At 37.0% G+C, this 18,054-nt stretch overlaps 2 protein-coding genes and 1 long non-coding RNA gene across 6 annotated transcripts; 1 reads left to right on the top strand and 2 right to left on the bottom strand.

Annotated features, from left to right (window-relative positions):
- Nucleotides 1-147: 147 nt before the first annotated feature.
- Nucleotides 148-2,574, bottom strand: ATI1 (mesoderm induction early response protein). Of its 4 annotated transcripts, none has more exons than XM_089063413.1 (4): nucleotides 2,445-2,574; nucleotides 980-1,635; nucleotides 835-895; nucleotides 148-572 (listed from the first exon to the last, which is right to left on the bottom strand). In XM_089063413.1, exons 2-4 carry the CDS (start codon nucleotides 1,633-1,635, stop codon nucleotides 471-473), a joined length of 819 nt encoding a protein of 272 aa, XP_088919539.1. In that variant the 5' UTR covers nucleotides 2,445-2,574; the 3' UTR covers nucleotides 148-470. The 4 variants fall into 4 exon arrangements, with proteins under 4 accessions (XP_088919539.1, XP_088919540.1, XP_047982394.1 ...); XM_089063414.1 differs by having other exon boundaries at nucleotides 835-1,202; nucleotides 1,338-1,635; XM_048126437.2 differs by having other exon boundaries at nucleotides 835-1,635.
- Nucleotides 2,575-10,554: 7,980 nt separating this feature from the next.
- On the top strand, nucleotides 10,555-12,611 carry LOC148933545 (uncharacterized). Its single transcript, XR_016137044.1, has 2 exons — nucleotides 10,555-10,628; nucleotides 10,933-12,611. It is a non-coding gene; the product is annotated as an uncharacterized LOC148933545 (long non-coding RNA).
- LOC125200188 (LDL receptor wingless signaling/trafficking chaperone) lies at nucleotides 11,198-12,383 on the bottom strand. Its single transcript, XM_048097918.2, has 3 exons — nucleotides 12,057-12,383; nucleotides 11,606-11,734; nucleotides 11,198-11,528 (listed from the first exon to the last, which is right to left on the bottom strand). The coding sequence occupies exons 1-3, from the start codon at nucleotides 12,381-12,383 to the stop codon at nucleotides 11,370-11,372; spliced, it is 615 nt and encodes a 204-aa protein (XP_047953875.2). The 3' UTR covers nucleotides 11,198-11,369.
- Nucleotides 12,612-18,054: the final 5,443 nt, after the last annotated feature.

The raw sequence follows: 18,054 nt of genomic DNA, 5'->3' as shown, positions 1-18,054 counted from the left end.
ATTGGTTTTGGTCATTGACACGAGGATGAATGGAAAAGAAAGAAGAAAGAAGAAAGAAGAAAGAAAAAGACAATAACCATATGACAAGTATTATCAGACTATGGATTAATAAAATCAAGCTTAAAATAATGAAATCTCACATCACGATTCATAATCAATATCCCAGCAAAGCTTGCATTAACACAAAACATGTCACCGTACACACTGTTTATAAATTTACATCTCAGTAGTTACAAATCACCAGCTTCCAACAAGCCACGTCTATGATGCCTCGTTCATACGTTTGCACGATTGAAGACAAACTAAACACGGGCAATATGATAGGTATGAGCTCCTAGTGTCGATTACAGTACATATTTATACCCAAACGTACCTCGTCACGAGCAAATGCAGTAAAAAAGCGCGATATAATATGTTCACAAATCTTGGTAGACTGGACAGGACACTTATGTTTTCTTTCCTTTCAATAGTTAGCCTTCTGTCACGGAGCTCAGTCCAATGTATGAACCGTGTCGACCCCCTATATTTACACCCTTAACTCGTCCCACAGGACTAGGGATCCAGTGACCCTCCTGCATAAAAGGGAAGCAAGTTTTCAAAGCGACGAAGATTGTGGAACGAGAAATGAATCTGAAGTAGGGGTATATCAAAGAGTGAAACTAAAATGACTCAATACCACCAGAGATTGTAATATAGCAGATATAATTAGTGATAAAATTGTCGATTTTCAATCATAAAACCCCTGCAGTGATCGAGCAGTTACTACTTACCAGTGAAAGTATAGAAATTTATGAAAAAACCAGACACAAACTTTTGCAACAAAAGGTGAAGTACCTTATTGGCTATAGTCAATTGTGACTTGAGTTGAAAAGCTTGCGGCCTATCACGCTGCCACCTGCGACCAATAATCACAAGCCCAATAACAGCTGCAGCAACAACGAGAGACCAATATGGATTTGAATTTTTCGCGTGGCCATACAAGGAAGCAGCACGTATTCTCCACCAAGTGTCACAAGGAAGATCAGTCGGTTCACTAAACTTATCTTCTTCAACATGTTTATGCACTTTTGACTTCGCAGCATCATCTGGAGATTCAAATTCTTCAGCAGTGCCCATGTCCTCATCAGCAATGAGAGGCGTGCCAGCTGCAACAGCATCATTATAAGAGTTCTTCCCAGTCACGTACATGCCCTGCTCTTTGTCTATCGATTTTGAGGATGCAATGTCGCCCAAGTCAGAACCATATTTTTTGTCAAATTGTGGAACTCCGGAAAATTCATCAGAAATGAGCCCTTCTATATTCAAACTATCGTCTTGCTTTAAATCTGATTTATTACCTTGCTGCTCCGTAACTTGATGGACATCATGGTCATGGACCTCTCCAGAACACTTCTCCTTGCATTCAGGTTCTAATGGAAAGTTCTCGTGCACATTAGGCGAAAGTCCAAAGTGGCCTGACATGAACATGGCACGAGCAGTCTCCGAATCAACATCCCCACTTAAATTGTTGCTGTCACTAATATCCAGCATGTTTTTGGGACCAGGAGCAGCAGCATATGCAGATTCTGTGAGCGCTACAACTTCCCAATCATTTCCTTTCTGTGAAATCTCCTCTCTCTTGTTATTCTCTGACATCTAAGGAAATATTTACTAAGACAAAATCAGCATAAAATATCAGGATTGAGTAAAATAAACACATTTAAGGCTATAACATATCAGTTCATCACAGAACCTTCTAATAGCACTACCCTAATCGAATTGGACCAGTGTGAAGCTTAATTTCCATACGCAGCTTATGGTCCAATGCAACTTGATGTAATCAATTGTAGCAACAACTAACTGTGACCCAATAACTGTATAAAGTTTTTGATATGTTCTTCCAACATCTCAACAATAAAACTATTATGAAGAGTTTACTTAAGTGAGAGTATAGATTGATAAAATGTAGGATTGAGTATTTAAACGACAAAATAGTCAAAAAAGCATAAAACTAATCAATCCATCACATAAATGGTAGATTAGCTTAGTTTTTGTTTTTGTTTTTTTCTATGCATCATATTACTCAAAGTAAAATTAGCCAGGACCTAATAGCTAATAAGGAATAAGCCTTCTTCCTATTGAAAAATCTTCACTCATAAACATAAAGCCCTAAAACTTTCCACCTAATCAAAACATATCCAGTTCCAAAACATCCCAACCAAATTCAGATAGAAACGAATAGCTACACAAAGCATATAACCAAAAAAAGCATGAGATCTCCAGAAAAAAGAACAGTTACAGCTAATTCGATGCGATCAGTCGTCTATGCATATGTATATGTAAATATGCGCTTTCAAATAAATTCACACACCAAATTTGAATAGGGAAACCATCAAATAAACAACTGGGGAATTCAAGTAACAAATATATCCAACAAAGCAATCACGATGAGTGGTCGCACTTACCGCGAATAACTGACTTGCAGCGGAAAATGTGAATGTTAAGATAGGGGAGAGCGCTATTTAGCCTTTCTCTCTACTCCCCTTCCTTTTACTTTAGCTTTATCTTTTGGTGTATTTATTAATGTCTTCTTAATTTGGACAAGTATCATATTCAATAATTTTCTAATCTTTATCAAAAGTAAATGTATGTTTATGATTTGCTGGTTGATCCTTTATTTCTAGCGTTTATAAATTTAAATAACGATGTCTGTCTTTCTATTCCTTAAGCTTTATCATTTGGAGTAGTATTTATTTTTTCTTTTTTATTTTATTATTTCTTATTTGAGATGTGTCACGAGTTCTTCTATCAAACGATCACTATAAACGTTGGTGGAATTCTATGTTTATCGAACATCTAACGTGCTTACGAAAATCAAAAGATACCTAGATGACAAGTCATTATTTCTCTCAATTAAAGATAGAATTGTATACTTAACAAATAGTACTCCCTCCGTCCCAAGATAAGTGACTTACTTCTTTTGGGCACGTGATTTAAGGAATAGTATTTAAATAAGTTAAAGAGGAGAGAGTAAAGTATGAGAGAGAGAAAAATATAGGAGAGAGATAGAATAAAGTAGGTGAAGAATAAAGTAAGAGAGGTGATTTTTTGCTAAAAATAGAAATAGGTCACTTGTAGTGGGACACCCCAAAAAAGAATACAAGTCACTAATCTTGGGACGGATGGAATATCTCACATGCTCATAAAAACCAATAAATCAATAAAAATAACAAGTCATTCTTTCTCATAAGCATGGGCAGAACTACATGTAAATGGGAATGGCTTTAGCCCCTAATGAATCCAACTTTTTTAAAAAAATTATTATAAAGTTCCAAAATTTATTCATATTTTATAGTACATATTATAGGAGTAATATAAAAGTCCTTATTAAATATGTAAATTACTTCAAAATTTATTTTTAAATAAAATTTTAAATATCATAAGTGACGGTGGAATTAATCATATGCTCAACAAACAACTTCTATATATTTATTTATATGTGTGCGTTAAAATGACAACACCTCTTAAAATAACATCATACCACTATTCTTAGTCAATCGTTTGTACATGTGGACAAATAATCAGCTGCCATGTGGCAATTATAAAAACTGCTCTAGGATAAATTTTCTCGGCCAGCAATATCCAATACGCTAGACAGCAACTATTGTTGTGTAGCGTTATTAATATTGCTGGATACGTGGCATCATTTTAACACCTCTTAGATAACAAATCCTCTCACAATTATTGATTCAACACTTCTCAAAAATAACATAAAGTTTTAATTTTGATGAATGGGAAGAAATAATTTTTGAACAAAATCGGCAAATCGATCATCAAGAATGTAGCCATTTGTGCAACAACTCTATCTTTACAACCTACAAGAGCTATGAGACGATACAATTTATCTTCTGCGATTTTTCCGAACAAAGTATCGCATGCGAAAATCTTTTTACGATAAAAATAATGATCAAGCTCATTGAGTCAGTATGTTTGCGATTCAAAAAATAAAATATTTCAAATAATAATACTATTATCAAAAGATAATATAATCATTGATTATTAAAGATTGATTTGGTTGGTTAGGATGATTGTTAGATAAATAATATTTCAAAAAAGGACTCAAATACATTGCTATCCCTTACTGTTGTTAAATATAGATTACGCCATTTTAATATATTATCAGTGCAACGGTCACAATGATATAACAATGAAAATACGTACATTGTATCCTTTTATTATTTCTCTTTGTGACGATCGGCATGACTCACTTCATCTCTAATAATTTTTTAAAGTTACAGTAATGTAAATAAGTATAACGTACATATTTAATAATGTAAAATAATTGTCAAAAAGAAAACAAACAAATAGAATCCATTAACAATACGCACGTATAAAGTTTTGTAATATAGAAACCTTAAGGCCGATTAGGCGCCGTTTGATTATTGTAATCAATTAATTTTGAAGTATCATATGTGCAAATTGCAATACTAGCTAATGTTTGCCGTATCTCAATATAGTTGAATTGCAATCGAAATTTTTATCCACTAAAATAGAACTCCCTAGTAGGAGTACTTTTTAAACCTAAAAATACATACTAATTACTACTCTTTCCGTATAGCTAAGTTGAGTCGTATTCCATTTTAAGATGTCTGTCCCAATTAAGTTGAGTCATTTCATTTTTTAACAAAACATAAAATATTCAATCATTTTTATTTTAGTCCATCACCTATTTTACTCCCTCTTTAGAGTGTCCTCAATAAAGGAGTCCTGGCAGTCGCGGCTCCCTATTGTGCTGGATGGATGCGCCGGAGCGGGGAGGGGCGGACAGCCCTCAGCCGAGTAGTCGGCGTGGATGGGGCGCGGGGGAGGGGGGTATTAGCCGCTGCGGGTTATTGCCACAGCGCCGCCCAATTAGTATTATTTTTTTAATTTTCGTTCATTTTTTATAAATACTCCCTCCCACATTTTTTTCACCTCACACATATCTATACCGTAATTTCACTCTCTACCCCTTTTTTTACTCTATATTTTCGTTAATATGCACGGTGGAGACAGTGATTTCCCCGGCACCGGAGACTCGGGATACGACAACTATCCTCCTACCCAACCGTGGAGATCGAGTCCTACTCCCCCTCCATCCCAGTTGTGGGCGCCAACATCCCCGTCGTGGCAACATATACCCCAATATCGGGCCAATCCTCCTCTTTTTAGAGGAATATAGGTCGTCCCCAATTGGCGTCCGGATACCCCTTCTCACTCTTCCCAACCCACCCAATCTCCTCTGTCTGATTACGATAGATTCACATTGAAGCAGATGATGGGTATGAGTCTGGGCCTACCGGAGACTCTGCCAGCATGCGTGGACATGCCGGTTCCAACGAGAGTCGGCGGTCGGAGTGGAGATGTCGACGGCGCCGGCGGTGGGAGAGGAGGCGGCGGTGACGGTGGAAGGGGGTAGGCGCCGGCAGCGGGGGCGGTGGAGGTGTCGGCGGCAGCGTCGGTCCACGCACTACACCAAAGCGGAGTCCATTGTTGTGGCAAGGGCCTTGGATGCTGTCATGTCGGACGCCCCAGTTGGCACCAATCATACCGAGTTAAGCTTCTGGAGGCGCGTCCTGGTGGCCTACGACGACTTCAAGCCGAGAGGCGCCGTCCCGCGTGAGCCGGACCAGATCCACAAAAAGTGGGGGAGGATTCTAAGAGCTGTCAAGAGGTTCGCGGGCATATACGAAAACAACCAGCGCACTGCTGAGAGTGGCCGCAGCGAAGCCGGCGTGAAGGCATTGTCATTCTCCATGTTCAACACCAAAGAGTTTCCTAAGTTCGGCTACTGGGAGGAATATTTGGTTCTCTAGGACTGCCCGAAATTCAAGGCCATCTGCGCGCGAAAGAGCTTGCTCCTGGGGCGAAGCGGACTAGGCTCGACAAAGCCGAGAACTACAGCAGCAGCAGTAGCAGCTCACGTTCCATCGACCTTAACGACGCTGGTTCGGACCAGCCCTCCGCCACACACTCCAGGCGCCCACGTCCTCGGGACCAACAGTTCATTATCTGAGACGCTAAAGCTGCAGGTTCCCCTGCTTCTCCGTGGCCACGTCTGGATCGCAAATCGTGGTCACCACTCCGGCCTCGGTGTTGAACAGGAACCTGGATGTATAGTTGATGAAATAACACCAGGAGAACGTCGTTCATTACGAGACCGCGACCGACCCAGTCACCAAGGCGATATACTACGAGTTCATGTAGAAGATCAGGGAGTAGCTAGGGTGGTGTGGTGCAGCAGACGCGGGGGCAGCGCCGACAACGGGAGATGGCAAAGGCAGTGATGGAGAAGAGGCGGAGGATTCCGATGATGCCACCGAGTAGACGGTGGCGATATTTTTTAATTGTTTTTTTTATAAAATTTTCATTGTATAATTTTTCCGTATCTTTTATACAACGAATATTTGGTCCCAATTCTTTTATTTTATTTTATTATTATTTCATTTTCTAATTATTATAGTCCGATAATTTTTTATTCTAGACTGAATTAAAATATGCAAATAATTGATTAAATAATGTGATTTGTGGTTTGGGAGTGTCCACTATTGTTGTGGCCATTTTTTTTGTGGTTGTGGACAATAAAAAAGTGGTTTGTCCACCAAAGTATCCACATTATTAAGGACACTCTTATCGTTACTATGTTATTCATCTCCCTTACTTTTTATTAAAACTAGTGTCACGCCCGTACGATGTATGGATGGAATTAATTCCATCACATTAAATTTATATTTTGAATTAATTACTTAAAATCAGTAAGCAAGGGTTAAAAATCACAAACATGTAAAACAATTTAAATGTACATTGTCAAAACATAAAATTAAACAACTTTAAAAATCAATCATGTGAATACACATATTTTCGGTAACTGTACAAAAGTTGCATTATTTATGAAATTATTCAAAACTTCCAATAACTACTTTCTTATCTCTAATACCACAAAATAGCAACCATAATTTTATATTTTATTAATGGACAACACAAGCACTTTAAAATACCACTCACATAAAAAATTTAATACACAACAATAGTCATCAATACTAAAGAATATAAAAATATATAGAAGAGTAACTAAATATGTAGTACATAAATAAATTTATATGATGACAATACCGTATTAGTTCATGTTTTGAAAAATTATATTAATAGTAAAATCATAAGTGCCATCCACGGAAATACAAATTAAAATATGTAAAATATCCACACAATATCTATCGCATTTTGGAAAAAAGATAGTACTATGTTGTTTGCAATAATTATACATAGAATTATTTCCAAGATAGTACTATGTGTTTGCAATAATTATACTTAAAACTCTAAGCACAAACATAAAAGTAGTTACAAATTAAATAAACAAAAGAAATCTTAACCAAACAAATATACAACGTCACATCTTCTTCTTCACTCTTCCGTTCATTTCTTCTGCAATCCACTTCCGCTGCAGCCTACGCATCAACCAATTTATTCCTTATTCTCGATCAACTGACGGTCCAACATCAAATTGCATTATCTCGAAATGAAGAAAATGTTGACAACTAAATATCAATTCTCGAAAAAAACTACAAATCTAATACAAATGGCTATAATTTTATGAGTAAATAATTGAATATAAATAATGCTTTGAACAACATGAAATTAATCATGAAACATAATATGATCAAACACTTCCATAACTGGAGTGATTATGGAAAAAGAAAGCTTCCTTGAACTCTTCTTGATTCAGGGGCGCAACTCCAACACTAAGAATTTGCTTCCCCTTCTTTCCTTTGTTTATGGATTCAGTAATGTGTATGATTTTATGGCATCAATATTTATAGGTGACAAATTCTAAGCTTTTCCTTGAAAATGGCTATTTAAAACTATATATTAGGAGCGTTTCTTTTATTAAGAGTAGCGGACCGATTTCATAGAATCATAGGAATTAATTCTCTTAAATTCTAACGGTTGAATTTAAAATTATAATCATATATAGGCGGACTAAATTGATTACATTTATGGAAATGATATAATTGCTTAATCTGTTATAATTATTAATTGAATCAAAATTATATTCTTTGATTCTGGTAATAAATTGGTTAATTGATTATAATCACGAGTATATATTCGGACGGCTGATTAAAATATGCATTATGCTCTGAATTGTGTTTCATTTTTTTGTTTTTGTTTTTGAATCATCCACCAAACTTCATAAGTTCTCTTATTAGTATTGAACTGCCGTTTATTGCACATTTGTAACGTCCCATTTCAAATACCCCGGTACCCGAAAACTCACAAATATTTGTAATTGCTATATGTAATCTAAATTCATTAGGCAACGGCGTTTATAGCCTAAATCATTTCATGACATTTATTTCATATAAATATTTATTACAGTTACACTTACAACAAATGATCACATAACTTATAATTATTATAGAATAAGGACAAAACTTATATATATTTTCAAAAAAGGTCAAAACTCGCATTTTATATATGTATAGATAGGCAACGGCGTTTATAGCCTAAATCATTTCATGACATTTATTTCATATAAATATTTATTACAGTTACACTTACAACAAATGATCACATAACTTATAATTATTATAGAATAAGAACAAAACTTATATATATTTTTAAAAAAGGTCAAAACTCGCCTTTTATATATGTATAGATTTTTTAATTTCCTTGCTAAAAAGTTTTGACTCGTTGGGAAGGAGCATACTTAGATCCAAAGTGAAACTAACAAGTATGGGCCCGCACTTTTTAGCTCAATTAGAGGTGTCTTGTTTTCAGGCCCAATTCCATTGAACATGACTGTATTATATCTTGCCGCCTTTCCGGTGTGGCGGGTTATAGATCGAAATATTGCACTAGATCGAAATATCCAAAATTCAATTCAATTCAAAATCACACACAGTCATGGACTCATTCTATGCACAGGATTTTGATGGAGTGGTCTGCGACAGCTACGAAGAGAGCTCCCTCTCAGCTTTCAAGGTTTTGCTGAACTGAGATCATATTGGCGTCTTGCTTCAGAATTTTGGTCTTCACTCGCATTCACTTTGTTCCGACCACTCGATTTTGCTTTTGATGTTATCAATGTTTTATGGGGTTTGGTATAGTTATATTGCACGAAAGCGATGCTAATTTTTCCCCCAATATCGAATTATCTGCTTCTGTGGAAATTGAATATATCTAATTTACATGTTTTTTGTGTGCGAGTGTGTGTTCTCTTTCAAATTTTCGAATTTACTTGTTTTTATTATACCTGTTTAAGGCTGCTAAAGTATGATGGTCAAAAGAATAAGTTTGAATAGTTGATCAGATGCACACAGTTTTCTTTATGAATAAGTTTGAGCATTGTTCGAGCTCTTTTTATCGTCGCTTGCTTAAAATTTGAAATGCCCCATTTATGATATTATTCAAATTTTGATAATAGGAACTCATGAAAATGGTACTATACGTTTCATGTAGTAGAAAATACTCTTTGACCGGGCACGGGTTTTAAGAAATGTAAAGAAAAGTTGATTGAAAAAGTTAGTGGAATGTGGGACTCATTTTTTATATTGGTTTTATAATAAAATGTGAGTGAATTGAGTTAGTGGAATGTGGGACCTACTTACTATTTATGGTAAAAATGAAGTGTGACTCTTAATAGGGGACGGACCGAAACGGAAAAATGTGACTCTTAATGAGGGACGGAGGGAGTAATGAATTTCTAAAAGTAAGAGGAGATGTAACACAACTACACAAGGCTTGCAGATTGTGCCTTCTTACCTGGCACCTAGCCATATATATTTGCGTAAGGTTGCAGAGGGACTCACACAATGGCGGATCCAGGAATTTATATTCGGGTGTACGAGTAGTCGAATAGGAGTAGTCAAATAGGAATATGGGTACATTTTAATATAAAATTAAAATTTTCTAAATATATACTCCCTCCGTCCCAAATTTATAGTCACATTTAGTTAGGGCACGGGTTTTAAGGAATAAGTGAAGTGTGTAATTAATGAAGTGAGATAGTGGAGTGTGTAATAAATGAAGTGAGTTGGTTGAAGGTGGGTCCCTTGTTGACTTTTTGGTTTTTTTATTTTTGTTTTGGTTTATTTTTGTGTTGATAATGACATTTGAGTGTAATTTTAGTGAATGATGGGGTAAAATTTTATGTCAAATATGAAAAACTATAAATGTGACTATAAATGTGGGACGGACTTTTATGACAAAATGTGACTATAAAACTGGGACGGAGGGAGTACATAATAGTACTAAATAAAAAAAATTAAAAAAATTTGGGGGGTCACTTGAACCCCCTGGTTACCACCTCCCTCCGCCATTGGACTCACGGATGCCGGAATGATGGAGAACAGGACGACTATAAAACCCGTGATCATGGCAGAATGGGATGGCCGGATGGGAGTGACAGGGATGCACTAATAGATCTTTTTGGAAAGGTTAAGATTGAATGGACCCTTATGTTCTCAATTTTCTAATTGCACAACTGGTGAGAGATTTGGTAGTGAGGGAAAGTAGCCTGATTCTTACTGATTTCGGCTATATTCTTTTGCATGGCTGTTTAGCAGATGGTCTGCTTCAAGAGCTTGCTTGAGTTACTATGGGTTGGGAACTGGGTGAGTATTTTCTATAGACAAACATAAATGTGAAGTAACATTGCTAGTCTACTAATATCCTCATGCATAAGATATCTGGATCATGATGTTTATCTACTGCTACTGGAATAAAACTTGCAAACAATATGAGCTATCTATGTTGAAAAGCTTTGTTAAAGATCGATATGCAACTCTGAAGAATGTTATCAAAGAGCCGGGGTTGAACAAATGGAACCTATATTTAGGTGATTGATAACACTCAAAAGAGCGAGATTATTTGATTTCCACGACATTATTCGATTCCTAATTCAAGTAATTGAAGCAGGGGATTAGGGTTATAACACTCAAATGAGCGAGATGAGGCTGCAAGAACTTCTTCAGCTGTCAGACTTCAGCATTAAGCTCAAGTGATCTGATCTTCTTTGGGGTTAGTCTCCTAATTCGTTATTCAAACACATTAACCTCTTCATTGAACAGAATTCTCGAAACACTTCATTGTATGATTACATCTCCCTGTAATACCCGATGACACTCTTGATGACAGTGCAAAGTGTAGATATCATGTTATACTCAAAAAACTTAGAAATGTATGCATCACTGAATAGAAACAGTTTATTAACCACGTTAAGATATCTGCAGTTTTGACAGAAATAGAGGAAAGTGTTGTACAATTGAAAATGTAAACATTTTACAAGAAAGTGAAGATGAAATGAGTCATACAAGAATATTCAGTCATCTAGTAAGAGAGTAGTAATTCTGTTGTTAAAGCTCGTCGTTGGGCGTGGAATCAGAGCTTTCAGCCTTCTCCATCTGGAGCTTGCGAAAAACTTCATCGAACGTAGGATCCCCAGGTCTTCTGAAGAGCTGATCGCCTATCTTGATCTCATAAGCCTCTGGTTGGCTCAACAGGTATTCCTTTAACTAATAAGATGGTCAATAAAGAGAATGAACAGGTTTGCAAGATATATGTATATAGATAACTATTTGTGGGAACAAACCTCGAAAACATTTAGAGCTTTGGGCATGGTGAACATTAGTGTGCTGAGATCAACGGTGCTGAACCTGGCTTCAGTTGCTCCGGTTCTTGCCACCTTGGTCCATTTCATGGCTATTTCTGATACCGTCTCCTTTCAGATGTGATGCATAAGACAAAATTTAGAAATAGTAAAATAGCAGTAGTATACTAATCTGGATCCAAAATACAATTTCATGAATCAGTATTACTAAAAAAAAATGTAATAAACTAAAAAAGAACACCTTAACTCCCCAACGTCCTAATAAATTAAGATTCCACGCCTTATCATTTTAGGAGAAGAATTCTTCATCCCGCACGTGCTCACATTCTTTCTTTCCATTATCAAATTAGGAAATTTAATCAAAGAGGAGAGGAAGCAGGTAAAGCTAAACACCACAATTTAATGGGAATTCGAATTGAGTAAAGGTCATTACCGAAGTCCGACGATTTCCGGGTCGGAGTTTAACGAATCCGAAAACAGGGCCCTTGATATTTTGCTCCTGCATCTTGGTGAAGTCGGTGGGGGGCGGGTCGAAGTCGGGTCGGGCCTTCACCGTGCCCCATTCTCTCCACTCGTCGTCCTCTTCGTCGTCGACGACGTCGTCCAGATCGTCCGTAATGTGGATCTTCCGCTGAGCTGCGTCGGCAAATTTGTAGAATTGGAATTTTCCAGCGGCGACTAGGAGGAGGAAGAGGAAGAGGAGGAGGAGGTGGCGGCGGCGGTGGTGGTGGTGGTGGAATTTGGCGGTTGGGTTTCTCATTCTTAGGGTTTGGAATTGGAATTGGAATTGGAGTTGAATTTGGTTACGGAGTTTATGGCTAGTATTTATTGCTTGAGGGTGCGCACGGAGTCTAACGTGCGCACTTGGAGCAAGCCAAAGATCATGATTGATGAATTCAGATTTACTGTATAAGAAATATACACACTCGAGTTCGATAATTAAAAAGAAGGAATGCTAATGAATAAATTATTTAAAAATTCATAGGTTTTCTCTTTTGCAAAACTATCAACTTGTATAGGTGTTTCACAATTTTTTGGAGGCTCTATCCTTTAGGCTATCTGCAACGCTATCTCTTATCCGTCTCTTAACCGTCTCATCTCTTCACTATTCATGGGCCCCACTGTACTTTTCAGCTAATCTCTTAACTAAGAAACAGCACCTGCAACCCTCCATCTCTTAACCATCTCTTAACTATTCATTCAATTTCATTTTTTATTTTTAATTCCAACAAATTCAATTAATAAAAAACACACTTCATTATAAATAAAATAAAATTACAATTTAAAATACATAAAAAAATAAAAAAGACATAATTAAAAAACTAGAAATTATAAATTGCACACTTAAACTCAAATAAAAAAAAATGGAGGCAAAGAAGCAGAAGAAGGAGTTCTCTAGTGACGATCATCTAATGGTTGCCAAATTTTGCCCAAATGTGCTCCATTAGATCCTCCTGGAGTTGGGCGTGGGCGGTAGAATCACGTGTCCTTGCCCGAATAGACAACCGCTCTTGCAAAGACGGATGCACTCCCGTTCGAGGCGGACTACTTGCGGTTGAGCTTCCCGGGGTTTCAGGGTCGAACCAATTTCCCGCCTCAGGTCCTTCGTCGGCGACAATCATGTTGTGCAAGATTATGCACGTATACATGATGTCGACCATATTCTCTATAAACCACTGTCGAGCCGGGGCTTTGATAATGTTCCATCGAGCTTGGAGAACCCCGAACGCTCTCTCCACATCCTTGTGAGCAGACTCTTGCTTCTGCGCAAAAAGAGACTGCTTTTCGTCCGTAGGCCTGTTGAACGTCTTCACGAAGGTTGGCCACTTCGGATAGATGCCGTCGGCAAGATAGTACCCCATTTTATACTGGCGATTGTTAGCGACGAAGTTGATGGCCGGCGCTTTACCATTCAGAACTTCAGCGAAGAGGTCGGAGTTGTTGAGCACGTTGATGTCGTTGTTCGAGCCGGGGACCCCGAAATACGCATGCCAAATCCATAGCCGGTAGTCGGCGACGGCCTCGAGTATAACGGTGGGGTGGGTGCCTTTGTGGCCGCTCGTGTATGACCCCTTCAACGCCACAGGGCAATTCTTCCATTGCCAATGCATGCAATCGACACTCCCGAGCATCCCGGGGAATCCGTGCACGTGTTCGTGAAGACGGAGCAGAAACTGACAATCTGCGGTGGTTGGCTTCTTCAGAAATTCGGCGGTGAAGGCTGCCCGGACGCCTTTGCAGAAGTTCAACAAACAAAGTCGCCCAGTGGATTCTCCGACGTGCAGGTATTCGTCGAACGCATCCGCCGTTTGTCCAGTAGCAAGCTGACGGATCGCCGCAGTACATTTCTGGAGCGTCGTGTGGCTAGGACGGCCAACAGCGTCGAACCCTTCTCTGAAGAACTCTTCCCGTGCCGCCAATGTATTCGCGATATGCAAAAAGAGCGGGCGTGACATACGGAAACGGCGACGGAAGTAGATATCTCCCCACACCGGGTTCGGACTGAAGTAATCACGTTCCAACCTTGCGGCGGCTTCCTCCCGGTTACGGTGGATGTATGTCCGGCGTTGCCTAGGAGGCGCGGCGGCTTCCTCCTCCCTACGTCGATCTGCTTCTAGCGATTCTTCCATTATTCGACGCATTTGCTCAAATGGATCCATAATTGATTAAATTTTGGAGAAGAAAAAAATAAAGGAATGATTTTATAGAAGTGATTGGAGAGGAAAGAAAGAGAGATGAGAGGATAAATGTGTGTTTGTGTGTAATATGGAGAATGGAGAAGAGTATATATAGAATATATATAAAAAAAAAAAAAAATTAAAAATTAAAATATTACCGTTTTTTATTTTAATTTTAATTTTTTTTTTTTTTGAAAAATCTGATTTTTAAAAAAAAAATTGAATTATGACGTCATAAATCCGACGCCCACTCGCGGGTCGGCGAGTGGGCGTCACGCCACCAGCCCGCGCGCGTGTCTCGCGACCTCGAGACTTGCCTCGCCGGGACGCGTTGGGCGTCGAGACATCTCGTCTCGTCGAGACGAGACGGGAGCCGCAACGCTGTTTCGATGCCGTCTCGTCTCGTCGAGACGAGATCGAGTCCGCAACGAGGCAGCGTTGCGGATGCTCTTATTCGTGTGTGTAATGATGAGTTGATGACATTCATGAATTTTTTGAGATGGAAAGTATGATATGGATATATTTATTTTTTTTGTAGTAAATTAATTATATTTTTATCTATTTTTGTAATTGATTTGATTTGATTTGATTTGGTTTGACTTTTTTTTTTTCAAAATTACTATCTGTTTGTATCTTCGTAGTATCGTATATATGGAGTAGTACTATAAATTATATGTGTAGTTTGATAGGAAGGAATCCATAAACGGATAGAATTATTTTCCCACACAAATTGACGTGAGAAATGATGGATAACATATATTTTCAGCATTATTTATTGTTTAAAAATAGATTGAAGTTTGTAACAACCTAATCGAGTGTATTTTGGAAAATGAAAGAGATTTTTGTCTTTCTAATAGGTAAACTGTGATGTGTATTCGAGTGTCTCTAATTTTACTGTCATATAGTAGAATTTTATAAATACAAATTGAGTTGCACAAAAAATAGTTATGCGTAAAATAGTAGTACTCCCTCCATTCTAAGGAAGATGGTCCCTTCTTTGAGTGGCACGAAATTTTATATAATTTTATTTTGTGGGTTAGGTGAAGAGAATAAAATAAGAAAAAATGAATAAAGTAGACATAAAGGGATTTCTACTTTTAGTAATGGATCATCTTGGTGTAGGACGAACTAAAAAATAAAGTGGATCATCTTCGGTGTGACGGAGAGAGTACTAGCATCTCAAAGGAGAGAAGGTATATAGAAAAGATATATCATGTATACCTTCTTAAAAAAGTAAAATGTACCCTTTCTAAAAAGTAACATATTCCAAAGGAAAAAGGTATATGGAAAGTTAAATTATTTTTAAAAAATAAAATAATAGTAAAAAATGCATTAAAAATATATAAAGTGTAATACATTCTCGAATACCTTTTCCCCTTGAAGAATGTTTTTTCATGAAAAGAATGCAAATATGGTACCTCTGCATTGATGGAGAAGTAAAGATACCTTTTTCAAAATGAAAAAATATATAATACCGGAGGTGTGATCAAATACAAACTCTCATCTCTAATACAAACTACAAACTTTAATCACACACCATCATTGTAACTAATCTACGGCTGTTAGGTGGTTACAAATTCGATATCACCGGGTAGTACAATTTATGTCAACGGGAGTGTATATGGAAAATCGTTATTTGTGGTCAGTTATACACATCCTCATTTCACTCCAATCTGGTATAATTATAACCAGAATTGTTTGTAACCGTCTCTAGGTGTGATAAGTCAATGACGAGGCCATAATTTATCTCCACTCTCCCAAACTACCATTATTATCTTTTTTTGGAAAGAGATTACATTACTCATTCAGCCATAAAATATAATATATTTTAATTATTCAACATTGCGATATCAACTTCAATCTCATGTTGAAATTCATATCCCAAATCTTATCCGGCGTACAGTCAACTTCAACGTTTGTGTTGAAATGGAAATGGCTTACAAAGCTCAAGGTATTTTTCTTGCTAATTCATATCAACTTCCACGATTTTTTGGTGAAAAAATTGTTGAATATCTAGTGTAGAAGTTGTTGTGCTTGACCCGACAGAGTAGGTAGAGTAGAAGACATGAGCATTAGGTTATATTTCAAAATGGTTGATGAATCTGTTTACGAAATGTAGATTTTTGATGCTCTATACATATACATAATATGCCAACAATGTGTTTTATCTGATATAGTTTGCGATGTCAATGTCAATGCATCATACAATGTCAGTGCAAGTTTCAATTTTTCAACATCATTCAATGTCAATGTCAATGCATCATACAATGTCAATGTATCCAACATTCAATATTTCCACCTGCCAGCAATGTGTTTTATCTGATATAGTTTGCGATGATATTCTGACAATTCGGCCGCTGACATTAAGTGATGACATTCTTCGATGATGATTCTCTGTTATGTGTACAGCTGCAGTAATTCCAGATCGGGTGCTACAATAATTCACAAACATAAGCAAAAAAAAAATCATAACAGGGTTCCTTGCTTGTTAATGTCAACAAAAGCTCTTATACAATTCATAATGTCAGCAATACAAAATCAACCTTTAATAACAAAATGTCAGCAACACAAAATCACCGAGAAGGTCTACAATTCATAATGTCAACAACACAAAATCAACCGAGAATCATAATGTCAGTAACACAAAATCAACCATTAATATCAAAATGTCAGCAACACAAAAAACACCGAGAATGTCTACAATTCATAATGTTAGCAACAAAAAATCAATCGAGAATCATAATGTCAGCAACACAAAAATAGGAATTAAATATCAACAGAGGAAATCACCCCGAAAAATCTTGTGGGTTTCTCAAAATCGGAGGCCACTCATCATGTGATAGGTTTTTGCCCAATAAAACGAAAAAAAAAAGAAATAAATGTCAACAAAGACTGAAAGAATAGTTTTTGTCAGGGAAAACAAAAAAAAACCAGAATAAAAATGTCAAAACGTTTGAAAACTAGGGTTTTTCGCCGAAAATCTCACCTTCAGTTGACGCCGCCGATGCTTGCCCTCGTTGTCGGACAGAACTCATGATGCAGCCGTAGATGATAAGCTTCACGGCGACGAGAATGTCAGCGTCGATTGATTTAGGGTCGATTGATTTCAGAGAGAAGAAAAGACGTCTCGTGTTGCTGAAGAAAAGATGGAATCGGAGAAAGAAGAGAGACGAGAATTGAATAGAGGAGTGAGAAGTGAAACAATGGAATTAACGGGATCTCATAATCATACCGAAATTAATGATTTCAGCGGATTACATTTGTCTCCAAATTACCCTTTGTTGATTGAGTTATAGGATATATTGACATTTCATAAGCCCAATGATATTTAACCGTAGATTACTTATAAGTAGTGGGTAGGATTAGAGTTTGTATAGTTTGTATCTTAGAGGGTTTATAGATTATCATGACCCTACCTTCTCAAATACGATAGTTATATTAACTTACCCTTTTATTTACCTTTCTTTTTGGAGATGCTCTCGCTAATACTTCCCATCCCAATAAATAAATCAAACAACAATCGCGCGTAAGATAATTTCTACATATGTGCATGATCAAAACAACCCATACCTCATTTTCAATATACTTTATTAAACAAAATCACAAAGGTTATAAACATGTGTTGGTAGATCCATATTATAACAATGGGCCGCACCGAAAAAGAATGATTTTGGTGCATTAAGTTTTATTGCAACATTTTCAATATTCAAATAAATAAGTGAAAAACAAAAGAGATGTAGATTATAATGATAT

Source organism: Salvia hispanica, chromosome 1, assembly GCF_029641045.1.
Source record: "Salvia hispanica isolate PSC_SH4W2 chromosome 1, Shi_PSC_v1, whole genome shotgun sequence".
NCBI lineage: Eukaryota > Viridiplantae > Streptophyta > Magnoliopsida > Lamiales > Lamiaceae > Salvia > Salvia hispanica.
Note: the sequence above shows the minus strand (reverse complement) of the source record. Positions and strands in the feature narration are given on the sequence as shown.

Bases quoted from the DNA above. Each gene is read 5' to 3' on its own strand.
- ATI1 (XM_048126437.2), bottom strand. From the start codon at position 1,635: ATGTCAGAGAATAACAAGAGAGAGGAGATTTCACAGAAAGGAAATGAT. The intron at 573-834 runs GTACTTCACCTT...CCTTTTATGCAG, and splicing joins AATTGACTATAGCCAATAAG to GAGGGTCACTGGATCCCTAG.
- LOC125200188 (XM_048097918.2), bottom strand. From the start codon at position 12,383: ATGAGAAACCCAACCGCCAAATTCCACCACCACCACCACCGCCGCCGC. The intron at 11,735-12,056 runs GTAATGACCTTT...CACATCTGAAAG, and splicing joins CCGGAAATCGTCGGACTTCG to GAGACGGTATCAGAAATAGC. The intron at 11,529-11,605 runs GTTTGTTCCCAC...CCATCTTATTAG, and splicing joins AAGCTCTAAATGTTTTCGAG to TTAAAGGAATACCTGTTGAG.